This window comes from Panthera onca, chromosome C2, assembly GCF_046562875.1.
Source record: "Panthera onca isolate mPanOnc1 chromosome C2, mPanOnc1 haplotype 2, whole genome shotgun sequence".
Lineage (NCBI taxonomy): Eukaryota > Metazoa > Chordata > Mammalia > Carnivora > Felidae > Panthera > Panthera onca.
In genome coordinates, this window is record NC_138347.1 from 138151710 (window position 1) to 138177246 (window position 25537).

The following is a 25537-nucleotide window of genomic DNA, read 5'->3' on the forward strand; positions in this document are numbered from 1 at the left end:
AACCAACCCCTCGCCTCTAAGCCCCTACTGCCACATCTATACTATCCTTTTTTTGCCTGTACCTATAGGTATACATCATAGTATTTCCATTTTGATTTTCTCTACTGAGCAAAACTGAAAGCTCCTTGATGGAAGTGAATTGCCTTGGGTCTTAAAACACCGAGCTGACAAAAAATCCCACGTTAGGTGTTGAGTGGCTGCTGATTTTCATAGCTGCCAATTTAGAGGCTGTCCTTCTCTAGCAACTGACTTAGCGGAGAGATTAAAAGAATTTATCTAGAGAGTCACAAATCCAGCCAATGACTAGCTGAGTGGAAGGGATGCTCAGTGAATAATGAGGCTAATCCGACTGATAATCAAAATTTGACCATGCATGCCTATGCGCACCCAACCTGAAAAGAGGTGTCACTGTATGCATTAATTTATAGCTACATATGAAGAAATGGAGCCAAGTGTCATAAATGCAAGTACAAGCCTTTCAAATACACACATTTCAGAGACTCATATATGACGATGATACTTGATAAAGGCTCACATCAGTCATGCCTAGCCTCCTGTCCTGATTACAAAGTACACACTGTCCATTTCTCTGAACATCAAAAGATGATAAATGTCCTCCCAAACAGGTAGGGCTAAAAGAAGTGCCTGAAATATTTCTCAGTGGTTTTGCAACAACAAACATATTGTTTGGATTTTTTATCTTCTGTGGCATGAAAAGCAAAAGGCTTTAGCTGTCAGGAAAGCTAAAACGAAAAGAAATAAAAATCAGAGGATCTGGGCTTTGGAGTAGACATTACGTCACATCTAGTGTTAAGCATAAACCAGAGCTGGAACTTGCTGAAAACATTCCTAACAACTAGTCACACAGCCTACGCCAGAATTCCTCCATAGTCAGGAAAATACCTGAAGTGCTTTATTTGATAGGAAGTTCTTTTGTTCGTTCGTTCATGCATTCTTTCATTCATTCGATAGTCATCACGTGCTTTTTTTTTTTTTTTTTTTTTGAGCCAAGACTAGACAAGGTGCTAGGAAAATAGCCATAAACAAAACATATATATCACTGTTCTTAAGGAATGTCTCTTCTACTGGAGGTGGCAGACAATAAACTAAACTGTACAAGAATAAATTATTTATGTGTGATAGTGTGAACCTGGTGAGGTCTTCTGTATTTTTCATCAATCTTCCCTGGTTGTATACTTTCATGCCATACAGAACAAGGCTGTTCTTACTCTTCTACATGGCGACGCACAAGATACCTGAGGATAACTAGCACCTTATCCTCAACATTTCTGCAGGACAAACACCTCCAGAATTGTTTTAACTCTTTCGCACTTGACAAAATGTTGTGGCCCTTCATTCACTACACTGGTCCTACGTGGTAGGCTGTAGGCATTTCCTTTGTAAATGCACTGGTTCAAAATCTATCACTTTTGCTCCTAACCACTTTTGCTACAATTAATTATGTGGCCCCAATATAAATGCAAGAGGCCTTGAACATGGAGGGAAATACAGGGATATTTAGCGAACGTTGTCTCTAATGCAAATTCTAAATTTCACCTAACATCACGACAGTTGATGTAATAATGAATGCCATTACCTTCCTCATTGCCAATACTACACCTAACTCTTAAATGTAATCACATACACACTATATAATATGCACATACATAACAATGTTAATATAGTAATAAAATAGAGAAGACTTGATTTAGGAAAGGGAATTAAATAATATGCTTATTGAAAATATAACACATATATAGCTGGATCACAATCTTGCATTTCAGAAACAACATGCCTACTGCTCAGGATCAAGGCCCCTGGGGCTAGATTTACTGAGATTCCAATTCTGGTTCTATCATTACTAGCTGTGTGACTCTAGACAAGCACTTAACCTCTCTGATCCTTCGTATCTTCATCACAAAATGAAAATAAGATCAGAATCAGCATCCCTCCATAATATGTAGGGTGCTTGGCTCACTGTAAGTGCTGGAGATATGTGTGCTATTGTTGTTGTTATATTCGGTTATGCAATGAAAACACAATTTCTTTATTTGCTAAAACCAAGTGAGTCTTCCTAAAGAGCTTCCTCCATGCTAAATTGGAAGGGGGGTGAAGGATGTACTACAACACTGAACTTATGTATTTAACGTCATCATACTCTTTACAGGTTGAATAGCCTCTTTGGGATTTCTTCTAACTCTATGGAGCAGAGTTAAAGTTTTATGTCTCTTTCTCTTCCTGTGCTTGCTCTGCCATTCCTTCTTCCTTACTGTTAACTTTAGGAGGATTATAATTATTCATACAGTCAAGGCAAAAAGGAAAATATAACTCATTATGAAAAAGCAAGAAGTATGCCAGGTCCGAAGAGAGCTAATATTAATTTAGTTTTTCTGGCACCTGCATCTATCCAGAATAGAATCTTCTACCATACTACCGAGACAAAACTCCTAAGTTTATTCTAGTCCATCTGATTCTCTGTAGAGGAATTCAAATGTATCCCTCTGTCCTGATTCTCAACCTTCTGTTCATCCAATGTCATAGTGCTGTAGAAACAGGACAGAAATGACATTAAGGGGATTACAAGTAGAAGAGACCTGGGCCTACTGGGCAGTTTGCTACTTAACACTTGGCTGTTTTGTTAGACCAGGGTTTTTAGAACATGAATAAATCCAGTCAGCTTCAGTTCTCTGGAAGGAAAGTTTCAGCATTTATTTGTTTAATCTCTCTAAAGCAGTCCAAAAGCATTACCTGAAGGCAGAACTGAGAATTGGATTTCTGGTCCCAGAGGACACCAATGTTGCTGCTAGAGTCGGCCTAAAGCCCTAGCATGTAACAAGCACATTTGCAGTTAGAGTCTATTAATAAACTGATGAAAGCTCACCAGCTAAAAGCTGGAGAAATGCTATTAATGCTCTCTTTTGCTTTTAATGGACTGAAACTTGTTAAAATGCTGCTAAATAATAAGATAAATTTTTCTTGCAGTTGATAGAAGGGCAGGAGCGTACACACATACACACACACACACACGCACACAATTGAGAGATTAATTTCCATAGGCTTGACACCAAAAAGCAGCTGGAATGTAGCAAAACCTTAGTGTCTAGAGAGTCCAAGGAGCTCCACAGACAGTCTGGAGATGAAACTCGAGATGTTTCACTCAGACAGAACTATGATTACATTATCAACTTTTCCTGGGGCTATTAAATCAGTGGAGCAAAAAATAGGCACATTTGGTCCACAGACAGAGAGAGCCGAGTATAGCAAAGAGAGGATTAAAATGGCACAACAGATGTCTCGGGGCTCTCATATCAAGGTGCATGCTCAGAAGGGCTCTTCCGGGGGCTCTAATGTGGAAAATGGCTTATTGAGTGCAAAAATGAGAGAAGTTAGGGGATGGACTTTTAAAGACTTTCCTCATTCTTTAACTTCCCAGATGGGCTGTTTCATCTATTTTGGATTCGTGATGTCAAACCAACCCATTGATGCAGTCATTTTGGTGAGACTTTTGCTTTTGTGACTGCAGTCACAATTAAGCACACAGTCAACACTTGCTTCTCCCTTGCCTCCTAGGAACATTCATCTACCAGCCCCACCCAGTGCAATGGGTTGTCCTTGACCTGCAAGAGGTTCTAGGCCTCCAGGAGATGATGAAACTCTTGGTTAATCAGAATGTAGCCTTAATGTTAAGGACATCTCACTCTTCTGGTTACAGAGACCACTTTCTGATTTCCTTCCTGTTTGTCTGGATTTAGATTTACAACCTTCCTCTGAAAACTTGAGGCTACCCATTCATTTTTGACATATATTCTTAAAATTTTTTTACTTCAAAACATGGCTTCAGTGTTTTGAACCTCATTTTAACTTGGATTTAGCTCTTTCTTGCCTTCACTACCATGATCAATATGTCCTTCCTATTATTGTCCCAATTTCTCTCTTGTTTCCCAAATCTTGTCCTGCCTCTTCTATTGTAGCTGTGAATAGAATAGAATAGAATAGAATAGAATAGAATAGAATAGAATCCCACTGTGACAGATTTCATTTGCAAAAATGGTTCCTGTCTTACAGGACCATCTTACATTGTGACTTTGCCATTCTGCCATCATTGGGTGGAATCAAGGCCCTCTTCCGTTGTGTCGGTCTCAACTGATAGAGTACGGTGGAAGGATATTGTGACTTTAGAGGGTAGGTTATAAAAGAAAATAAAGCTTCAGCTTAGCTGTCATTTTGGGATCCCGCTGTCATGCTGTGAGCAGCCCAGGACACATGAAGAGGCTACCGGTAGTGCCCTTGGCAGATAAGCCCCTGCTGAGGTTCTAGCCAAAAGGCAGCATCAATAGGCTGACGTGGGAGACATCATTCCACCACAAGGTGCTACTTGACTGTAACCACACAGAAGAGAGCACCCCCTATTCCTCCACCGAAGCAAAAACTGCCCACTTAATTTCAATATCAGGAGAGATGCTAATAATATAATACGAATAATATTGCTAATAAGATCCTAATACTCACGAGAGAAAGGGACAATCAATTCTTTTCTTTTTTCATTACCAAAAAAAACCCAAAACGGTTTGTTTTGCATACATACACAGATAATCGGAGGAAGAAAAAAACATTAAGTAGCTGAATATATGGAGGTGTCTAGACTAGGGATTTGCAAAATATGGCCAGTAGGCCAAATCCAGCCTGCTGCATGTTTTAGTAAATAAAGTTTTATTGGACCACAGCTCAGTCATTTACTTATGGCCGATGTCTGCATTCATGTGACAATGTCAGAGCTGAGTAGTGTGACAGATAGTGCACGGCCCACAAAGACTAAAATATTAATACCTGGCCCCATTACAGGAAAAGTTTGCTGAACCCTGATCTAGACAAATGGCTGACTTTTCTTTTCTCTTACATGCTTTTAAAACTGTTGACAGTGGATATTTCCCATTTTGCAACCTAATATACTTATTTCCTATCCAGTTATGTAAAATTTTATATTAATATATTTTCATCAAATGCAAATCCAGATTCTAAGGAGTCATGTATGTGGTTTTCATAATGGTTATGTGAAATCAAGTATGAATTGAAGAACCCAAAAATAAATATGGTCATTGACCAAGCAATGTGACACATTATGGTAAAATGTTTTATTTTTCTTTCTGTAATAAGAAAACAGCTAATAATACTGGCAACTCCTGACTGTTCAGAAGTTTACACTGGGTGGGATTTTGATGAAAACAAAACAAAGGCTTTCTCGGGTTTTTAACCAAAGGTAAATGTTCTTAAAGGCCAACATCTAAACTTAATTAATCTGATGACAAAGTGCCCACAAATTGAATGGGCTTGCTATGTGGATTTTAAATGTGTTCTATGTGAAAAAATCACTTTGTCAATCAAGGCCAGCGTGGCATGATTCCTTCTTTACTCTTTGCATTACAACAAATTACATTTCTGCAGCATACAAGTAAAAAAGAAAAGAAAAGAAAAGAAAAAAAGCAAAAAACAAAACAAAAAACAAAACAACTATCTTACTCTCCCTTGTTAATTGCAAGTTTGATGGACGATGTTACCTTTACCTTTTGAATAAAGGGAATAATCATGGAAAGAAATACTCCGTGGACTTGACAACGACGACAAGTAAGTTATTCTATCAAGGCTCCAACCATAGCTATTAGTTTAGTGGTTTTTAACACAAAGACACATAATCTGGTTGGAATCTTGGATTACTCTAAAGTAAGAAACTTTTTCACCTACTGTTTCAACAAAATTTTCAAACTCCATTTACCCTTTAGGGTAATGAGTACTTCTGGTCCCCTTCCTAGAAACAAAAGTTAACAAAGACTAGTACCTAGAAAAAACAAAAAGATGGGTAATACATCACTGACATATTTCTCCACAGTATTTGGCAAATGAGAGATCTATGAAATGTTTCTACTAATAGGGAGATAAGTATATTTCTGTCCTATTACTGATACACATAGCTTTCTTCAAAACAAATTCTTTAAATGGGGATGCCAATCTTAGAAATAGCTGTTTATATTTTTAATTTTTCTGTATGAGTATAAAATGCAATGATTTATATGATGACAAATTGAAAATTTAAAAGCTATACAAATAAAAGCTACATTGTTTTTCCTGTTTAGGGAATTGCCAGCTTTATAGGGAAAACGATTTATGACCTTGAATTCTAGATTGCATTACCTTATTTTTAAATATCACTATATGCTAATCTAAAATGTCTTAGCAGCAAAGGAGGAGGTTTGCATTTATGGGCCCTGAACCAATCCTTTCTGGGTTACTGGATTTTCAATTACCAAAATTATCACACTAACTATCACCTTAGTTTCCTGAAAGAATTAAAGCAGATTTCCAAAGTAGAAATTCTTAGGAGATGATATATGGGATTCTAATTTCTTGCAATGTAGGTAATCTTCTATGTCTATTTGATAGTTTTGTTATATTCATTTAGAAACATTAACATTTGACTGCAGAAAAAAAACCCACTTTTGTTTCTTTTGTAGTTTTGTTCTTGCAGAGAATTCTGTCATTGTGTACACAGCATTACACAATTACACAGAAAGACTAAGGCTGGAATGGTTTCACATGCAATTCCTAAAATATCTACTATAAATTTTACATAGAGAGGTCAAAGATGTTACTTTTCAATACACATGGAGCTCTTCTGTCTGGAAAAGTAATAAGAATAACAGTATGGTTTTCATTAACAAAATGTAGACCAACAAAAAGCTTTGGCCCTTAACCTTATCTTCTTTTACCAGCTTCCATGAAGGTGAAAATCACAATAAAGATGTGAAGAGCTTAACTGTGGGCAGATACACACATCAGAATCTTTTAACAGGTCCAAGGTCTGATATGCACAGGTAAATACAGCAGCATCCTTAGGGGTGTTAAGAGTGTTTTTGCAAAATAAGTGGAACCATCCTGGGTGATCTACAGACGTGGTGATATCAATTAGCAACCCAAACTGGGGCTAGTGCTAACAAGGATTACAGGGTGATTCCGTGTTTTGCTGCCTAAGTCAAGACAGCAAGGCAAAATGAGTCAGAACTCAGTTCAAACCCTACCTCTGCTTCTTACAAATTTATTGACTTCAGTCAAGTTCTTCAACTCAGAACACAGTTTCTTTATCTGCCAATTAAGAATGTTTATTTCTAAGAGTTAGGTACTCCCCATAACCTAGCACAAGCCTCTAGCACTAGCCTAACACAAGCCTCTAGCATTGAAGTTCTAAACTACTTGGGGCCTTTTGTTTTGTCTTCTTCACTGAAGTGAGTCCCTAGAGCCTGGGAGTTACATCTAAAGACAGCAAATACTGAGTACATGCTAAATGTTAGTAAAATGAAACATCTCATCAAGGGAGTTATTTTAGGGATTACACACCCTTGCCATTAAGTTTAGCATACACCAGTTAATATTCATCCTTCCATCTCCCTCCCATGAAAGGGTCATTCCAGCTGCTCTAGACATTCATGGTACCATTACCTGCTATCTCCTCCTGACAAATCATGGCCTATCCTGGATTATATTTTGGTTTCACTTCTTGTTTTCCCAATCAGACTGAAGACACCTTAAGGCAGAACTCCTAATCTGCATCTTAGTTTTCGTTCTTGCCTTATCTTACCCATTGCAAAAATACCTGTAGATGAACGAGTAGGTATGACTGAATAGACGGATAAAAGAACAAATAAACAACCTAGAGTTGATAAGTCAGACTCTCAAATATCTGACCATTCAGAGGGGGATGGGGGAGTTTTTCTTTTCTACAAGGTCTTCTACTTCTTCGGCTGCATGAAAGAGATACATCATTTTTTTTTTTTTTCGTATTTTACTTAATTCCATTAGAGAGCTGGCAGGAAAACAGAAGGTAGGACAATAAATAAAGTAAGGTCCAAATGGGTCAGCATCATTACTGCTACACATTCTGCATCTTGACCTTCCCCTTGGAGTTTGGCCAGGCACCAACTGTTAGTCTGAGAGTGATTGATTTGAGCAATCACGTAAGTGTAAAATGTCAAGACTGCCTCTAAACTGAGTCATAACAAAAGCAAAGCAAAGTAAGGAAAGTGGCACAGATTCTACCCCATGGAGCTAAATATGCTCTCTGTCCTCAAATTTAACCTGATGTCAGAACTTATAGTTCGTACATAGTCAATCTGATTCAATATAGCTTTTTAAAATGTTCTCAACTCTCATTGAAATAGAAAGTGGAGTAGCACAGTAATTTAATGAGGAATCTGACTGCAATTATGATCATTAAAATAGTAACTTAATTTTATGCTGTCTTTGGGAAATGCTGAACCCAAGGGCTGCACATCCAAAGTCTGAGTTACACTGGTTTGTATCTTTGGTTCATATCATAAAGTATTTAAATATGATAGATTTCAATTAGTAAAAACTATTGACTGTATGCATTCAAATTGTTGCTAAATAGTTTGGAGTGTGTGAACTTTCACTGTTAAAAGAATTCTTAGGATGATCTTCCTGAAGATAAAATTAATACAGCACTATTTATTGGTACTTTTAATGTAGAACCGGTAGGTGCTTGGACAAAGACACATGGTGTAAAAGTGTATGCTCCATCAAGGAAGTGAAAATTTTATGGGGTTGACAAGTAGGAAGATACACAATTTCAATAAGTGCCAGGACAGAGCTTACATAGAAGCCTGGAAATAGGAATCAGCTGGGCAAAGAGCGTGAATTCATTTGTATGAATCCATGCACATATGCATTGGCACACAACTTGTACATCCTCTGTGCACCAGTATGTGATGTATTAGATAAGGCTGAAATATAAGAAAGGGTTTTTCTAACGTGTTTTGTTTTGTTTTGTTTTGTTTTGTTGAGAGGGGGAGAGAGAGAGAGAGAGGAAGAGAGAGCAAGTATGAGGGAGGGGCAGAGAGAGAGGGAGACACAGAATCCGAAGCAGGCTCCAGGGTCTGAGCTCAGCACAGAGCCCAGGTGGGGCTCAAACTCAAGAACCAAGGGATCATGACCTGAGCCGAAGTAGGATGCCCAACTGACTGAGCCACCCAGGTGCCCTTTTTATTTTTTAAAGTTTATTTTTTTATTTTTGAGAGTGAAAGCACGAGTTGGGAGGGGCAGAGAGAAAGAGAAAGAGAATCCCAAGCAGGCTTTTCACTGTCAGCAGGAGCTTGAACCCACAAACGATGAGATCGTGACCTGAGCTGAAGCTGGACGCTTAACCGACTGAGCCACCCAGGCGCCCCTAGAAAAGATTTTTCTAAGAAAAAGAACGTATAGCTCTTTCTTCCCACGCTCAAGTGATTTTGTTGGGTTGGAATTAAGGGCAGATATGGAGGACTGGCAGAATAGTAGTTCTGGAGCTAAATCCCTGTGATTCAAGGGCTAAATCACAAACAACTTTTGCTGCCATGTTTAAGAGTTTGGAATTCGTAGAACATAAATAAAAGGATAATTCTTAATTTAAATATCTATTTCAGTTTGGGTTTTACTAAGAATTCAGTAGAGGGGCGCCTGGGTGGCTCCCTCGGTTGAGCGTCCGACTCTTGGTTTTGGCTCAGGACATGGTGTCACAGTTCGTGAGTTCAAGCCCCATGTCTGGCTCTGTGCTGGCAGCTTGGGATTCTTTCTCTCCTTCTCTCTTTGCCCCTCCTCCACTCACACTCACTCTTTCTCTCCCTCTCAAGATAGATGAATATTAAAAAAAAAAAAAAGAATGCAGTAGAAGCTTTATGTCTCCTGACTGGAAGTAATGTGCTGTCGACATGTTTTGTTCCACATTTCCTATCACTATTAGATAGCAAACTCCTCACTTTTCCAATTTAGAGACAAAGTTCTGTAATGGCCCACATGCTTTTACAGGTGCTTACTTCACATTCTGTCGTATTTGATCGTTGTTCAACAACGATTTTTGTTATAGTTGTTATTCAACTTTAAGAATTATTATCTTGCCGTTGAAATAGTTTATCATCATACAAGCATGTGTCTACTCAATTCCTAAGAATGACATAAAAGTAGAGGGAAAAAATCCCTCCATGAATTAAAACAAAACACATACAAACAAACAGAGACACAGATGTTTCCAGAACTGTGGCATCTGTAGGCAAAGCCACCGGGAGCTTTAATTTAATTTTTAAAATTCACCAGATGTCTGGTATTTCATAGATACTGGGTAGGTGTTTAGCTTATCAATTATTTTAAGATTTGATATTTCTGGTAAAAAAGACACATATACAGACTGTGTACACATACACACAACATGCATGCATACACACACATACACACACAAGTTAGCGAACCAGTTGCTTTAGATTCTAACATAAAATTATATACTAGCTTGTCAAGTTACTATTAATTCCCTTCTTATCTTGCACACCATACACCTGCACCTGAACAAAGCTGGATGACAGGTCCTTTAGAAAGTTTAGGCCTCTAACTGCTTCACTCATTCATTATGTTGAGGAAGACAACATGTTCTTGTCCAGATGAATAATTCATTGTGAAATTCTTCTGTGATTCAAGGAGCAGTTTTATGTAGTATATCTAAGACAAGACCTTTATCAGCCTAATAGGACCAGCAAAATACAATTCATCTTGATTTCCTCATGCACAAGAAGAGCGGGATAGAATATTCTGTGTTATTTCCACGTCATCTCTAATATACAATTTGCCATCACTGGTTCACATACAAAGATCCTGGAACCACAATATTCAAATAAGGGTTAAATTTTTTTTCCCTTCTGAATTTCCTCTCTCTTTTTCAGTCCCTCTAGAGATCTGCTGCCAGCATACTCTGTTGGCACTTATCACCCATCTTGAGAAGGGAATACTTGATAAAGTCTCTTTTTTGGCCTATCTGAAGCATGTCATGAACCAGTGCTAAGAAAAGAAAAAGCAATTTAAGCATAAATGTTCTCACAATGGTGCTTCAACTCCTGCCCCAAGAGGCATACAATGGCATCCTTTATCATAGTAGTGTTTGTCCCAGGGAGGTTTTGTTTGGAAGAATGGGTCAGAAAAGAAAGACCCCAGGAACTAGCACAATTTCCACAAAGCCAAGAGAGGCCATCTGTACAGTACTACATCAGATCTTCAGGTGCTGACAGTGATGTGTCCCTTTTCAAATGACTTTGTTTTACTTCTTAAATTTCAACAGACCTATAGATTCACAAGCCACAAAAATGTTTGTTTCTCTTCTTGAAGTCATGTGCAATGTTGATTATGAAACCTGGTGTAGTGGGGAAATTTCAGGGACAGGCATTAAAGACAGAATCTTGCATATAAATAAGTGTGTGCTTAATACATTTTTATATAATACATACTATACTATATCTTATATACAAATATATAATACAAAATCAAAGATATATAGCTTTCTGATACCAAGCTCAGCTTGTATTTTGTTATCATTTCCAACATTTGGGGCATTTGTTTGAAGACTATGTCAAGAAAAAAAACTTTTACCACCTTCCTTACGAAAACAGAACAAAGCTAATTCCCACTTGTCCTCCATGAAAACCCACATATCTATTTTCTAAATGACATTGGAATTAGTGTCGCCTTACAAACTATCCATCCACCACCTCTATTTCTAGTTTACCATTCTCATGATTTGGCTTCTACCTAAATAGAAGGGGGAAAAAAACTGTTTGTGCTTGGCTTTGCCTGGCACCGGGCCTATTGTAAACAGCTGACTCCAGAGGATAATTCTTAGGAATGAACCCGGAAAGGGAAAAACCCAGATTCTGTGACCTTATAACTGACTGACTCTCCCAAAGGGGCTTTGTTTCCCAACGTATTTGCTTTCAATCACTGGCCATCATTTTACATCAAATATCTTTTTTTTTATCATTAGAAAAGTCTCTATTATTCCAAGTGCCTGACCAAATAATGTGAATTCTAATAAACAGTTAGAGTCAATTATTAACCCACAGCAAATAAATATTCTTTTGCATTCCTAGAGCTTCTCAACAATCGATTCAAGAATATTTTACTCTCAGCACCTTTGAATCAGATGAATACAATCTTCTTGGATTATAATTTTAAATTTAAAATAGAAAAAGATGGGAAAAATGGATACAAAGAAGACTAAATCATAAAGGTGAATAGTGCAAATTTAAATAACATAGTGGCTTTATCTAATGAATATATTTGCAGTTCACTGAGACTTGATAAAGAATCATGTACTAGAACCAGAAAGAAATGTTCTCATACCTTACTGGTTAGATGACTAAGGTAAATCTATATACTCAATATACAAGCTAATTAACTCATGAAAGACAGTCACCAAGGGGGCATTATAAATGTCAAGTTTTCTTTACCTGTGCAACTAGAGAATCTCAAAACAAATAAACAAACTTTAGGAGTTTGACTTGATGACCTTTATGAAAACTCTGAAATTTGATGAGCAATATCTCAGAATTCTTTAGATTAACAAGAACCATTGTTCTTTCATGGAACTATCTATGCATAAACAGCAAAATCTAAAGCTTTGCTATGCTCCCCCATTCTAGATCAAAAACACAAAACTGATTAATTCAAGTTTTAAAACTACTTATTTATTATATTTTATATAAGCAGTACTCTGTAAAAAATAATCAGACTAATCAAGTATACACTGTCAATGAACATGTCATGTAGCAATAAGAAAAGGCAAAGACATAAGAAATAATATTTTAAGAAGAATATGATAGAGCAGTTAGCTATGAATTCTTAAGGGATTTGAGATGCAGAGAGAAAAGTGATATACTTTTAAGAGAGAAATGTAGAAGAACAGTAAGAAATGAAGACAGAAAAACAAGGTGTGTTTCTAATGGAGAATATTCCAGGCGAGCAACAGAAGAGAAGTTTGGAGAGGTAGGTTGTGGTCAAACTACAGAGGACCAAGCAGCTCAGCAAGTAGGTACATTGAAAGTTCTTGAATGGGTAGGTCCTATGATCTCCCTGTATAGTATAAATGGACTGGAGAGTGAAGGATATGGCTGTCAAGGGACAAGAATGGAGATAGCTGGACTTGCATGGAGGCTAGGGCAATTGTATGGGCAAGGCAGAGACATACAAAGCCAGGTTAAAGGTAGTAACCAAGAGGGAAAGGATAAAGGATGTTTTCTGGGGATGGGAGGAGAGTGGATTCCAACAACTGAATAGATGTGTGAACTGAGATAAAGGAAAGTGGCATAGACAACTAGGAAGTTTCAACTCTGTGAACTGCAGGACCAAAAATGAAACTAGGAAATACAGGATGGAGAGAAAATTGGAGAAGGTGGTCAAGGTTAGGCCTATTTTTTTTTTTTTTTTTTTTTTTTGGACCTGTGAAACACGGATGCTGACAAGCCACCCAAGTGAGTGACTAACCAGCCATGGAAAGTCAGGTCAAGCTTCAGGCTAGAAATGTGGAATGCTGAGATATGTAGTCACAAGTCATAGTTGAAGCCATGGAGGAATGCTGTGTTACTGCTCACCAATATCTGCTTCCCCTCCCCGGAGGAGATGATTCTTCCTTGCCTATGATAATCAAGCTTGACCATGGGACTTGACAAAGTCAAGTGAGAAGAATATTATATGTCACTTCCATTAAGAAACTTTAAGAGCCTACTGATTCACAATCTTCTTTTTCCCCCTGGTCCAGAATTGGGAATGTCCAGCTAGTGACTGCTTCATTAGCCTAACCTGGAGTTAAATTAACATGGAAAAAACCCACAGCTAATATGTACTATGAGTGAGAAATAATTAGTTGTTGGAAAAGCCACTAGGATTCGGAGGTTGTTTATTATTGCAGTGTAAACTAGCTTAACTTAACTCATAGACCAAGGAGTTGAATAAGATTACCCAAAAAGGAAAACTAAAGAAAGTTCAGAAGCTGACCAAGCCTGGGACTTAACTCTACGATTTTGAATTTGGTATTTGATAGGGGTAAAAATGAGTTACATTTGCTAAGTTACTTTGAGAATATTTAATTTTTGTCATTACCTTTTCTGTATAAAAAAATCATTAAAAAAACTTGCTGGATCAGACAAAATCATCTAGCCATATTTGGAAATGTTTGCTGTTTGAATTATTCTGTAATGATTAGTAACCATTCTTACATACCAACAATTTTGAGTGTTAAATATATTTTTTAAATATTATTTTTATTTGTAAATTTTTCTTTGTGTAAATTCACTAACCTAGCACTCAGATAATGAGAAATAAAATTATGCTTTAATGTTAGGGAGTCTCATCTTGCCTAGAGGTAGGGGGAATAGGCTTTCTGTGAGCAGTTGGTGGTTGATCACTGAATATTATCTTTTGCTCACCATGCCAGCATGCAGACTGGCATAAGCAATGACAAAAAAAATCCCAAAATTATAGTTAGTGAATAAGAGCTTACCCTGTAGGGCATTTAGACATATTTGTTATCCCAAGGCAGCAATTAAAACCCACAATATATGATTTAGGAATTTAACAGAAACTGTCTGTCAAAATTACTTTTATCAAGTAGGTTTTCAATGAAACTTTATTATGACTACTCTATTTCTTACATTTTTGAGAATCCCAGGAAACCCTCCAAATTAATGTTCTAATTGAAGTCCACACCACTTCTCGTCCTTTTCTCTGCTGTTGTCCACCCTTATTTAAGGTTCTTATCTGTCAAACCATTGTGTCCTTAGCATGTTTAAAGGCAATTAGTTTTTGTATATGCTTGGATTATTTTCATTAAGAATGATTTGGTAAAATTAGTAAAATGTGATTTAATGCATCTATATCTTTTATGTATGTATAAATCCACAAATCACAAAACAGCTTGCATATTAAGCAGTAGGGTTAAAATTTATTATTGAAAAATATATGATCCTTGATTCTAGAGTCTTATTTCTCTCTCCTTCTGCCCCCAAAGTGTTCAACCATTCTAGGAAACTAGCTCAGAGACCCATATCGTTTTCAAGGTTGTACTTCTTCCTAATCAATATGAAGAAGCAGACAGTAATAAAAAGGACTCACAGTAGTTTTAAGAAAACTCCAATTTGTCAGCATAGGTACCTCTAATTTATTTTGGAATACAAATGGTAAGAAGGAGACATGTCTCTGAAGGCAAGGGAAATAAAAGCAAAAATGAACTATTGGGACATTGAGATAAAAAGCTTCTGCACAATGAAGGAAATAATCAGCAAAACTAAAAGGAAACCAACGAAATGGGAGAAGATATTTACAAATGACATATTGGATAAAGGGTTAGTATCCAAAATCTATAAAGAACTGACCAAATTCAATGCCTGAAAAACAAACAATTCAGTGAAAAAATGGGCAAAAGACACGAATAGACACTTTTCCAAAGAAGACATCCAGATGGGCAACAGACACATGAAAAGAGGCTCAACATTGCTCATCATCAGGGAAATACAAATCAAAACCACACTGAAATACCGCCTCATACCGGTCAGAGTGGCCCGAATTAACAACTCAGGCAACAACAGATGTTGGTGAGGATGTGGAGAAAGGGTTGCACTGTTGGTGGGAATGCAAACCGGTGTGGCCGCTCTGGAAAACAGTGTGGAGTTTCCTCAAAAATTTTAAAATAGAATTACGCTAAGACTCAGCAATAGCACTACTAGAAATTTATCCAAAGGATACAGGAGTGCTGATTTGTAGGGGTACATGTACCACTGTTACAGCAGCGCTATCAACAATAGCCAAATTATGGCAAGAGCCCAAATGTCCATGAACTGATAAATGGATAAAGAAGATGTGGTGTACACACACCCACACCCACACACACATACACACACACTGGAATACTACTCGGCAATGAAAAAGAATGAAATCTGGCCATTAACAACAATGTGCATTGAGGAGGGCACCTGTTGGGATGAGCACTGGGTGTTAAATGGAAACCAATTTGACAATAAATTTCATATTAAAAAAATAAAAATAAAAAACCAACGTGGATGGAACTGGAGGGTATTATGCTAAGTGAAGTAAGTCAGAAAAAGAAGGATATCATACGTTTTCATTCATATGTGGAATCTGAGAAACTTAACAGAAGACCATAGGGGAAGGGAAGGGGAAATAAGTTACAAGCAGAGAGGGAGGCAAACCATAATAGACTCTTAAGTACAACAGAGAACAAACCGAGGGTTGATGAGCGTGGGGGACGGGCATTGAGGAGGGCACTTGCTGGGATAAGCACTGGGTATTGTATGTAAGTTGTGAATCAGGGGAATCTACTCCCAAAGCCAAGATGTTGGCTAACTTGACAATAAATTATTTAAAAAAAAGACCCCATCCTAAAAAACAAAACAAAAACAAAAACAAAAAACAAAAAAATAAATGGGTAAGAAGGGTGATGAAAAGACAGGAGCTTTCTTGGGCTATTTTTCATGGATAGTTTTGTGGAAATGCCAATTTATAGATAGAATTCAGCTTAAAACATCGGGCAAGTGTTAGTCTTTCAACTATATGACCTTTCTTTCTGGGCAAAGGTCCCCCTCTATTAGGAAAGCAATGCACTGCTTTTTAATTTGAGAGAGAGAGAGAGAGCAGGGGAAAGAGGCAGCGGGGGAGAGAGAGAGAGAAACAGAGAGGGAGAATCTTAAACAGGCTCCATACTCAGTGTAGAGCTGGACAAAGGGCTTGATCCCACAAGCCTGGGATCATGACCTGAGCCAAAATCAAGAGTTAGACACTCAACCGACTGAGCCGCTCAGAAGCAATATACTTCTGATGCTCATAGCTTTCTTCCTTTGGCTTTAGGATATCTGTACTAATTTACAGACTTTGCTATCCTTTCTGTCCTTGAAGAATTTTCTCTAGCTTCAGCTTGAAAGGGTACTTCACCATTTCAACACCATTCCAGTCATTAGGTAAATGCTGGCATCTCCACTGAGAATTTGTTTGTTTCATGTGGATTCTCTCCCACAGCCCAATCCAAAACTTGTTTCCATTTAACCTGTGAAAGGACAGAGTCTTGATGACTCCCATCCTTTCCATTTTAGTTTCTAAGGTTGAGGGATGGAGGTATGTATTCGTAACTCATCTATGTAACAGAGAAAACACACACAGGAGTCTTTCCTAAACCAAGTTGGCAACTTTCCCCTCCATGTACATATATACTTTTAAATGATGAGAATCCTCAGCTTAACAGGATTTTTTGCCTTTTAAAAAGGATTCAAGGTAACCCAAATAGCCTTTATTGATAAAAATATCTAAGAATAGAAAAGTTTGGGGATAAGCACAAACTGAACATCAAATCCCGTGTCTTATATCATGCTAATTTCTTTGTTCTTACTACCCACTATCTTTCTGCAAAAAAAAAAAAAAAAAATTCTTTATGGCAAACATGGCTTTAGGGATCCTAATTTGTGCCTGAATATCTGGGAGCAGAAATTACACTCATCTGCTACATTACTGCTCATTCTCCTACAGCCCCCAAAATAAAGCAGTGAAATTTCAGCTAATAGAGAAAAAATTAATGCTTTCTCGATAAGGTTTTACATCTAAATTAATAAGATGGCATAATCCAGCTCTTGCTCTGGATACCAAAGAAATCGAACATGACAAGCACTTCTTTTTCCCTTTAGTATGTTGTAACACAAAACTGGATGAATTAGAGAACCAAAGGAGTGAGGGAAAAATGCAGCCGCTCAATAGACATTGTACTCAGTAGCTGCACCATGCTAGGGTACAAAGATGAGAGGTGTACTCAGCCTCAGAGAGTACTCAGGGTTTTCAGGCAGTAGGGGACATAATGCATCTACCCATAACACTCGGGTAAAGGACATGAAATATGTCATGGGAACTCGTACTGAACATTATCCCTTATAGATTCACATAGGAGTAAGCATCTCTCCAGATCCTTTGAGGAATATATAGGTGTCTAATGTGCAAGGCATATAACAAAGTTGCTTTATTCTGTTCCATATTTTCACTGTATCATTTTACATTTTCATCCGTTATGGCTGGAAGATTCTCTTCTGTTAAGATACTACTACTGACGATGATACAAATGCTTCCTAACCGTTGTCATTTGTAGGGCTTAGAAAACAACTGACGTGTACCACCCACTGTGATCTAGAAAAGGATTTATTAAACATGCAGCCATGAGTCACACAGGACTTCTTTTTCTGTAAATATTGAGGACCAATAGTCTTATATTTAAAAATGCCAGCCTAGAGAAACCCCACTGGCTTCCCCGGCCATGAATTAAGTGCTTATTTGCAGGAGCTGTCCCAAGAGGCCATTCAGAGGCCATTATTTCACTGTGAAGACTCTGTTAAAAAGAATAATCGGGAGGCGCCTGGGTGGCTCAGTCGGTCGAGCGTCCGACTTTGGCTCAGGTCATGATCTCACGGTCCGTGAGTTCGAGCCCCGCGTCGGGCTCTGTGCTGACAGCTCGGAGCCTGGAGCCTGTTTCAGATTCTGTGTCTCCCTCTCTCGCTGACCCTCCCCTGTTCATGCTCTGTCTCTCTCTGTCTCAAAAATAAATAAGCATTAAAAAAAAAGAATAATTGATATCAATAACACTTACCTGTGTATGCAGAGGGAAGGTTACCCAGCCATAACAAAGCCAGATTCACACAGCCACTACTTAAAACAATGCAATGTTTGGGATTTATGAGAATAAGTCCTGTCAGTAATAATGCCCTTGTCTGAAGGGGCCTTCTCGATTCATCTGGCATATGCTACAGTGTATTCACAGTTAAATCGAATCTGCCATGCAGTTACAGGCTAAGGGGCGGCATACAAGATGTCAATGATACACACTGAAAGGGTTTACTTCTCAAATATGTGGCTTCAAATGCCTTTATGCTCTCGTGTTCCTCCAGAATAGCCACAGGACTGTTTCAAATGCAAAATCTGCAACATAACTAGTGATTATCTTAATCAGTTGCTGAAGGGTATTGGGAAAATGAGGGGGAAACAATTACCATTACACAGAAAGATGGATCAAGCATGAATCGATGCGGCAGGAACATAAGGAAACAGACATGGGTCTAGACAAGGGAAGGAACCCCCAAACAACGATGATGACAACAACAACAAAGATCATCGCTTAACCTGTTTTGTCAGAGCTGGTATTGATGGTATTGGTAGTGATGGAGGTGAAGGTAGTCTTTGCGCTGTCCTTGGCAGTTACAGATTTCTGCTTATTTTTCATGGCTTCCAGTGCTTTGAGCTTCTTGGCATGTTTCGTGCCTTTGTAGTGGGCCGCAGCCTGGCTCTACAAAGGAGAACAAAATGAACCGTGCAATCAGGCTCATTTCTAAACTGGCATTCTCTGTATTACTGCAAATACAGACTCCCTTTCAATAATAGGTACCATTCAAGCTAATTCTGGCAGTGGCCAAACAGTAGGGTTCTATTTAGAATGATGCTAGAAAGCAATGGGATTCAAGTTCTAAAACCTCTGGACAGAAGTAAGAGATATTCCATTGTTTCTCTTGAGAGAAATGTAGCTGAACACTAACACATCAACAACATTTTCTTTGTGGAGTGGGGAAAAAAAAATTTGTACCCATATTCCTCTGGCTCCGCCACAGAGGATGCTGGGCTCCCAAAGATTAACAAGGGCCCCAGAAAAGAGTAGCTCTCATCTTCTTGGCTCAGGAAATGTGTTTTCTCTCTCTACAATGTGTCTTATTAATACAATCCCCAACAGGTGTCTACAAGGAAAAGTTCACACATAACAAGGGAAGTGGGCACCCTGGAGACTGAAATTGAAGTTCGACAGTTCAAAAGCAAATGTACTGCCTAAGTCCAAATGAAGTACACACAAGCTGGGCAATTTTCTGATTCTTTCTTTCTCCTTGCTTCCTACAGAGGTAGTCTGAGAAATTCAAGGGACTGGCATTCCTTAAACACATGGATCTTTCATGCCCTGGTCCATGGTCAGGAGGCTCCAATGTGCTTTGACTACTTAATGGAGCCACAACAATTCTTTTACCTGTGCCTTCTGAGATTTTTTTCTTAAACAGTAATATACATTTTCCAAAGTTTATATTTTCTTAACATGATTTTGTTGTTGTTGTTCCTGGAGAGACACATTAATTGAGATAGAAAATCATCTTAAAGAATCCTATATTTATTAATGCTTATTGGAAAACAAGGAGTCTTTGCTGCTTGGGGTGGGAGGGGACTGGGCAGAGATATTCTTAGATCAGAAAGTTTCCCAGCTCAAAACCCTTAAAAAGACACCTCACAAAGAAGAAATCTCAGTGGAGGACTATGTCTGTCAGACTACCCATTGCTTCCCGTGACTTATTTAAATCCGTGTTCCACTCCATGTTCTGGCTCCATTTTGCCAGAAAAAATAATAACCACACTGTCCTCTTTGTCACAGCAATTGTGGTAAGTAGGGTTGTAGTATAATGTCTTTTTGTAAATAGGCAAAGAAATAATCCACACCTTCATTTGCATCATTCTGACAAATATTCTCAAAGGACTAGGTACCCTTATTGAAAGAACACTGGACAAGGAAATCATATATTAGAAACAGTTTGAACAGAGAGGACACTCATGCATCAGTTACGAGTTTTCCAACAACACATAACATCAAAAGACATAGTGCGAGCCAAAATGTGAAGTTAAGACTTGCTATAGTTAATTGAAGAACCAATGATAGGTTGGATTGGGCTGATTCTACATAAAGAATGCCACTTTGATGAACAGAGTTGTGTCCTTTTTTTTCCTGCCTAGTTCTCCTTCTTAACAAATCGATTCCTTTGGCCCTATCTTTTGAGGGCAATATGCATTTTTAATAAAATCCACAATATAGATGGTCCTCTTCTCTAGACAGCTGGCTACACACTTTCTCTTAAAGCAAAGTTCCTCTCTTCTCTCTGTCCGCATTTTTATTCCTGACATAGAAGTGAATGTTTTATATGTAATATGTATTAAAAGACAGGGTTTATATTAACAGTGCTATCTCCATTTATACCTCATATATATATATATATATATATATATATATATATATATATATATATATATATATTTTTTTTTTTAAGGTTCCTTGCAAATCTGCATTCTCAGTAGTATTTCAAATCAGGCAAGACTCTGTTTTAACACACCATAGGACCAGGTGAATGTCACTATTTTGGATATTAAGAAACTTACTCCAAAGGAACCCCTGCAAGTGAAGAGAGTATTTATACCTCCCCAAAATACTCTCTCCACAGACAGGCATAGCTAAGCCAATGCTTCCATCCAGTGAAATGGCTCAGGGAGTCATAGAGAGAAGGGGGTGACAGAATAAACAAGAGTTGGTGGGCTCCCTCCCAAGTGAGACACCTGATCTATTAAAAACATAATAAAAATGTATACTCACTTGTTAATTGAGTAATAGTCCCAAAGCATCTTGATAATAATTATTTCAATTAAAAATTATCTGATTAAAAAAAAAAGGTAACTAAGCCTTCCCCAAATTTGAAAATAAAAAAAAAAAGAAGATCCAAAGTGCTATGGAGAGATCAGGACATACAGAATTTAGGGGGAATGGTAATGTATAGAGGGGTTGGTAACACTGGAGGCGTCAATATGATTATGACAGTGCAGGGCATAAGTGGTGGGGAGGAGTTGGGCATACAAGTTGGAAACCAAATGTAGGCAGATAACCCTTTCTGGATATTTTACATTAGACCTTTATTTAATGTTCGTAGGATTTATTGGACTGCTCTTGGTTTACACCGGTATAAATTTTCTAGTCTCTGCATGTTGGCCCCATAAATCTTGATCCATCTTGATAGAGGTGTGTGGTATAAAGGTGTTTTCCTTGTGCAAAGGAAGTATATTCAGCGAGCTCCCTGTATCCCTTTCAGCCACTTCCTGGACTGAATCAATTATTCAGCCCCATCTAATATTTCTGTGACTGCAGACAAAGCTGTAGCCTAAGAGGGAGTCCTGCTGGGAGATTTTTTGAAAGCAGCAGTTGGTCAGAGACGTTTCTTTGGGCCTCAGCTGCTTTTCCTTTGGGCAGAGAGGCACTGGATGTACCATACCACCTCATATTCCCTCGGGGCTGTTTCCTATTATTAGCCTCTGAATCAAGTCATTCCCAGAAACCTGGGGACCATCGGACACAAGCAACCCATTATTTTTCACAGGAATGATTCCAAGGTTAAATAAGTGGACTACTTCATTATGGCACACTTCAGCATTCTGTATTTTGAGACTGAAACAGAATCAGATGATCATAGTACACAAAGAAGTGAGCAGAACAATAGAAACTGGGCTTTGACAACTTCCTTTTAAATAATGAGCGTAATATTAGGGTGTTGTATAATAAACGTCACTCTACCACCCTTGAAATAGCACATGACAGCATGAAATCTAACAAGTGTCATCCCAGAGGCAAATGCTGACATTAAAGATATGCACACACATTCCTGCAGAATAGAATGATGCCACTTTAAATGTCATCACCACATCCTAGTCATCAGTAGCCAGTCATACTTTCTCATCTTCAAATTTTATCTTCAGCATTTCAAAATGGCTTCAAGTTTAAATGTAACTGAAGTCCCAAAGTAGACAAAAATAACTGTTAAATGGCCACAATTGGGAGAGAAGTCTCATTCTTTTGAAATGCACACACACACACACACACACACACACACACACGCACACACACATACACCCACACATTTATTTTACTCAAGTAAGAGACTTCTTGATAAACCCCTATTCTCTTATGAAACTCACAGAATAATATTGTGTGAATATTCATATGCATCTATCATCTTATCTCATTACCATCAATACCTTGTACACTTTTATTCTATGTGTCCTTAATACAAGGTATCTTAATATGATTTTTAAAAACTAAATTTATTATTAGCACAAACATGTAGTTCCCACAACCAATATTAATTTTCATAAACACATATGATTTCAAAAGGAACATGGTAGTCTTTGTTAGTTTTTAATACGTAATTTTGCCACATATGAAACTGTATGAAAATTAAATGAACGTTATCATGTTAAAATGCAACATCAGAAAAGTAAAGTGTAGTTAATTGAGAAGTTGTGATCCATTTTGGGGCAGGGGGTACAGATAATACCTGAGCCAGATAAATTTTCTTTCTTTCTTTCTTTTTCTTTCTTTCTTTCTTTCTTTCTTTCTTTCTTTCTTTCTTTCTTTTCTTTCTTTTCTTTCTTTCTTTCTTTCCTTCTTTCTTTTTCTTTCTTTCCTTCCTTCCTCTCTTTCTCTCTTTCCTTTTTTTTTATAAGTTACCTCATGTTTTTAATTTTGGCTTAGATTATTATTTTGAAGATAAAAAAATAAAATGACAAAACATGATACAGTATCCTAAATTCTGAAACACTTACTTTAGATTTACATTTTAAGAATTATTTTAAAAAATTACTTCAGGAAAGTTTAATGTTTTGGTTTATCTACGTGCAGTTGTTTCTATGTTGTGTACATTCACTCAAGTTTAATACTAAAACAGTGTGTACAGGCTCAGCCCTATGGGTTAGGGCCAGTGCGCATTTTAAATTGGTCAGCAGTAGATGGGGTGCCTGCGTGGCCCAGTCAATTGAGCATCTGACTTCGGCTCAGGTCATGATCCCACTGTTAGTGAGTTCTAGCCCCATGTCAGGTTCTGTGCTGACAGCTCAGAGCCTGGAGCCTGCTTCAGATTCTGTGTCTCCCCATCTCTGCCTCTCCCCCCGCTCATTCTCTGTCTTTCTCTCTCAAAAAATGAACAAATGTTAAAAGATTTTTAAAAAAATTGGTCAGCGGCTTATTAAACATTTTGAATATCACTTTTGTATATACCAGCAGCAGATTTCTATTCTATTCTATCGTATTCTGTCTTAATTATTATATCTTAATTCTTTCATTATCAACTCTCAGCTTCATTTAACGTTGATAGAAATAAAGACATAGTGCTCAGAGAGCTGTCCCCAGACCAGTAGCCATAGAAGCAGCTGGGTTACTAGAGACTCAGATTCTCAATCTCCATCCCAGACATACTGAGTTAGAAATGATGGGGCTGGGGCTCAACAATCTGAGTTCTAAAACCTCCTCAGAAGCTTACAATGCATATCAAAGTTTCAGAACCACTCATCTTAAATACTAGAGCGTTTTCTTCAAAGATGGGCCCTTGTTTAGTAAATAGCCAAAGTCTAGGTTTTTTTAAGATTAATATTTAGTCATTTGAAAATTTAACATTTACTAAATATGAACAACGGGTATCACCCAAGAAAAACCAAGACATAACAAGAAATAAAAAATAACTCCTATACACAGGCACTTGGGGGAACTTCTATCAAAGAGGGATAGATGCAAAAGAGCAAATCAACCTTGGTGACCTCCATACAATTCTAAAGTCTCACAGAAGTGCTTCCCAAGTCCTTGCAATTTTCTCTTTGCAATTTTGACCTCTGTTCTTCTAATTTTTGTTGTAGCCCGGCCCTCTGTCCCCATTAGTTTTACCTTTATGATGAATGCTTTGCTATGATACATTGGGGGGGTGGGGCATCCCCAACTCTATGAAAAAAATAAATAAAATCAAGCACAGCATTTAAAACATTACCATAACAAGTATATGGCCCACTGTTTTATTTGCAACAAACTGACTTAGTGTTAGACATGTCTAGCTTCTTTCATCATGTACTCACGGCTCTTTTACTGAGGGAAACTTCTAGCCAGGAGACACATAAAGACCACTCTGGTAAGCTGGGAGAATGCCTTCTCTGCTACTCCACTTAACAAAACATTTGAAGAAGGAACTGAAAGAGTAGTTCTTTGTTTTACGTTTGCCTTCCTGCAATGGATACAGGAACCTTTCAAATTCTCCTATATAGTGGGAAAAATGATGTGATACAGGTATTTTTCTCCCTTAATTACATGCCCCATAAGGAATATTTAATAACTTAATTTAACTTGTGATTATGTAGCTCACATGTTAAGTGGATGACTACATTACAAATAAAAATGAAAATTCACTTGCACTGAGCCCTAAAGTGAAAAACACGATTCAATTAAGAGTGTTCTCTTTGAGCTCAAGTGATTGATGCCTTACTTTAAATGTATTCCTGTCTTCTGTGCTTTTCAATACAGAAATGAACAGTAAGAGTCACAGGAATAGAAAAAAAGATAGAAAAAAAAAAAAGAGATAATGCCACAAGAGTAGAGTGATTTTTATACAATAGCAGTACGCACTGGAAGAAAGAAATTTAAAAAAAAATAAAGTAAAAGAAGAGAGGCATGTCGCAATTTCTCAGCTACATTAGGTAACTCTGATTTTAGAAGCAAAGAAAATACCTTGTCACTAAGTACTTATGTAGTTGTGAAAAAAGTAATCTAGATGGACTCACTTACCTCTTCGAAGTTTCTCAATACATCTACAAACTTCATGATTTTTAAACATTAACTATTTAATGTTTTCAAGTATGTAACGTGAGTGATAAAGTAGAGTACTTATTTAAGTGAGAGGAGCTAATTTGAGAGGTTTTGTCTGGTTCCTGCTGTGAAACCACGGTTTATGTGTATTTGGAATCCAGATAGCTGCCTCACTGACCTCTAGTGGTGGGGTCCTGAAGGGGGGGGGGGGGGGACAATGGCTAACAGTGG

General features: G+C 37.7%; 1 protein-coding gene across 4 annotated transcripts in view; it reads right to left on the reverse strand.

Annotated features, from left to right (window-relative positions):
- ZNF385D (zinc finger protein 385D) overlaps positions 1-25537 on the reverse strand; it is an 889595-nt gene that overhangs the window by 62602 nt on the left and 801456 nt on the right. For all 4 annotated transcript variants that reach the window (XM_060638563.3, XM_060638562.3, XM_060638564.3 and 1 more), the window contains one exon: positions 19021-19183. In XM_060638563.3, coding sequence (XP_060494546.1) covers positions 19021-19183 — 163 coding nt within the window. The remainder of the gene's footprint in view (positions 1-19020; positions 19184-25537) is intronic.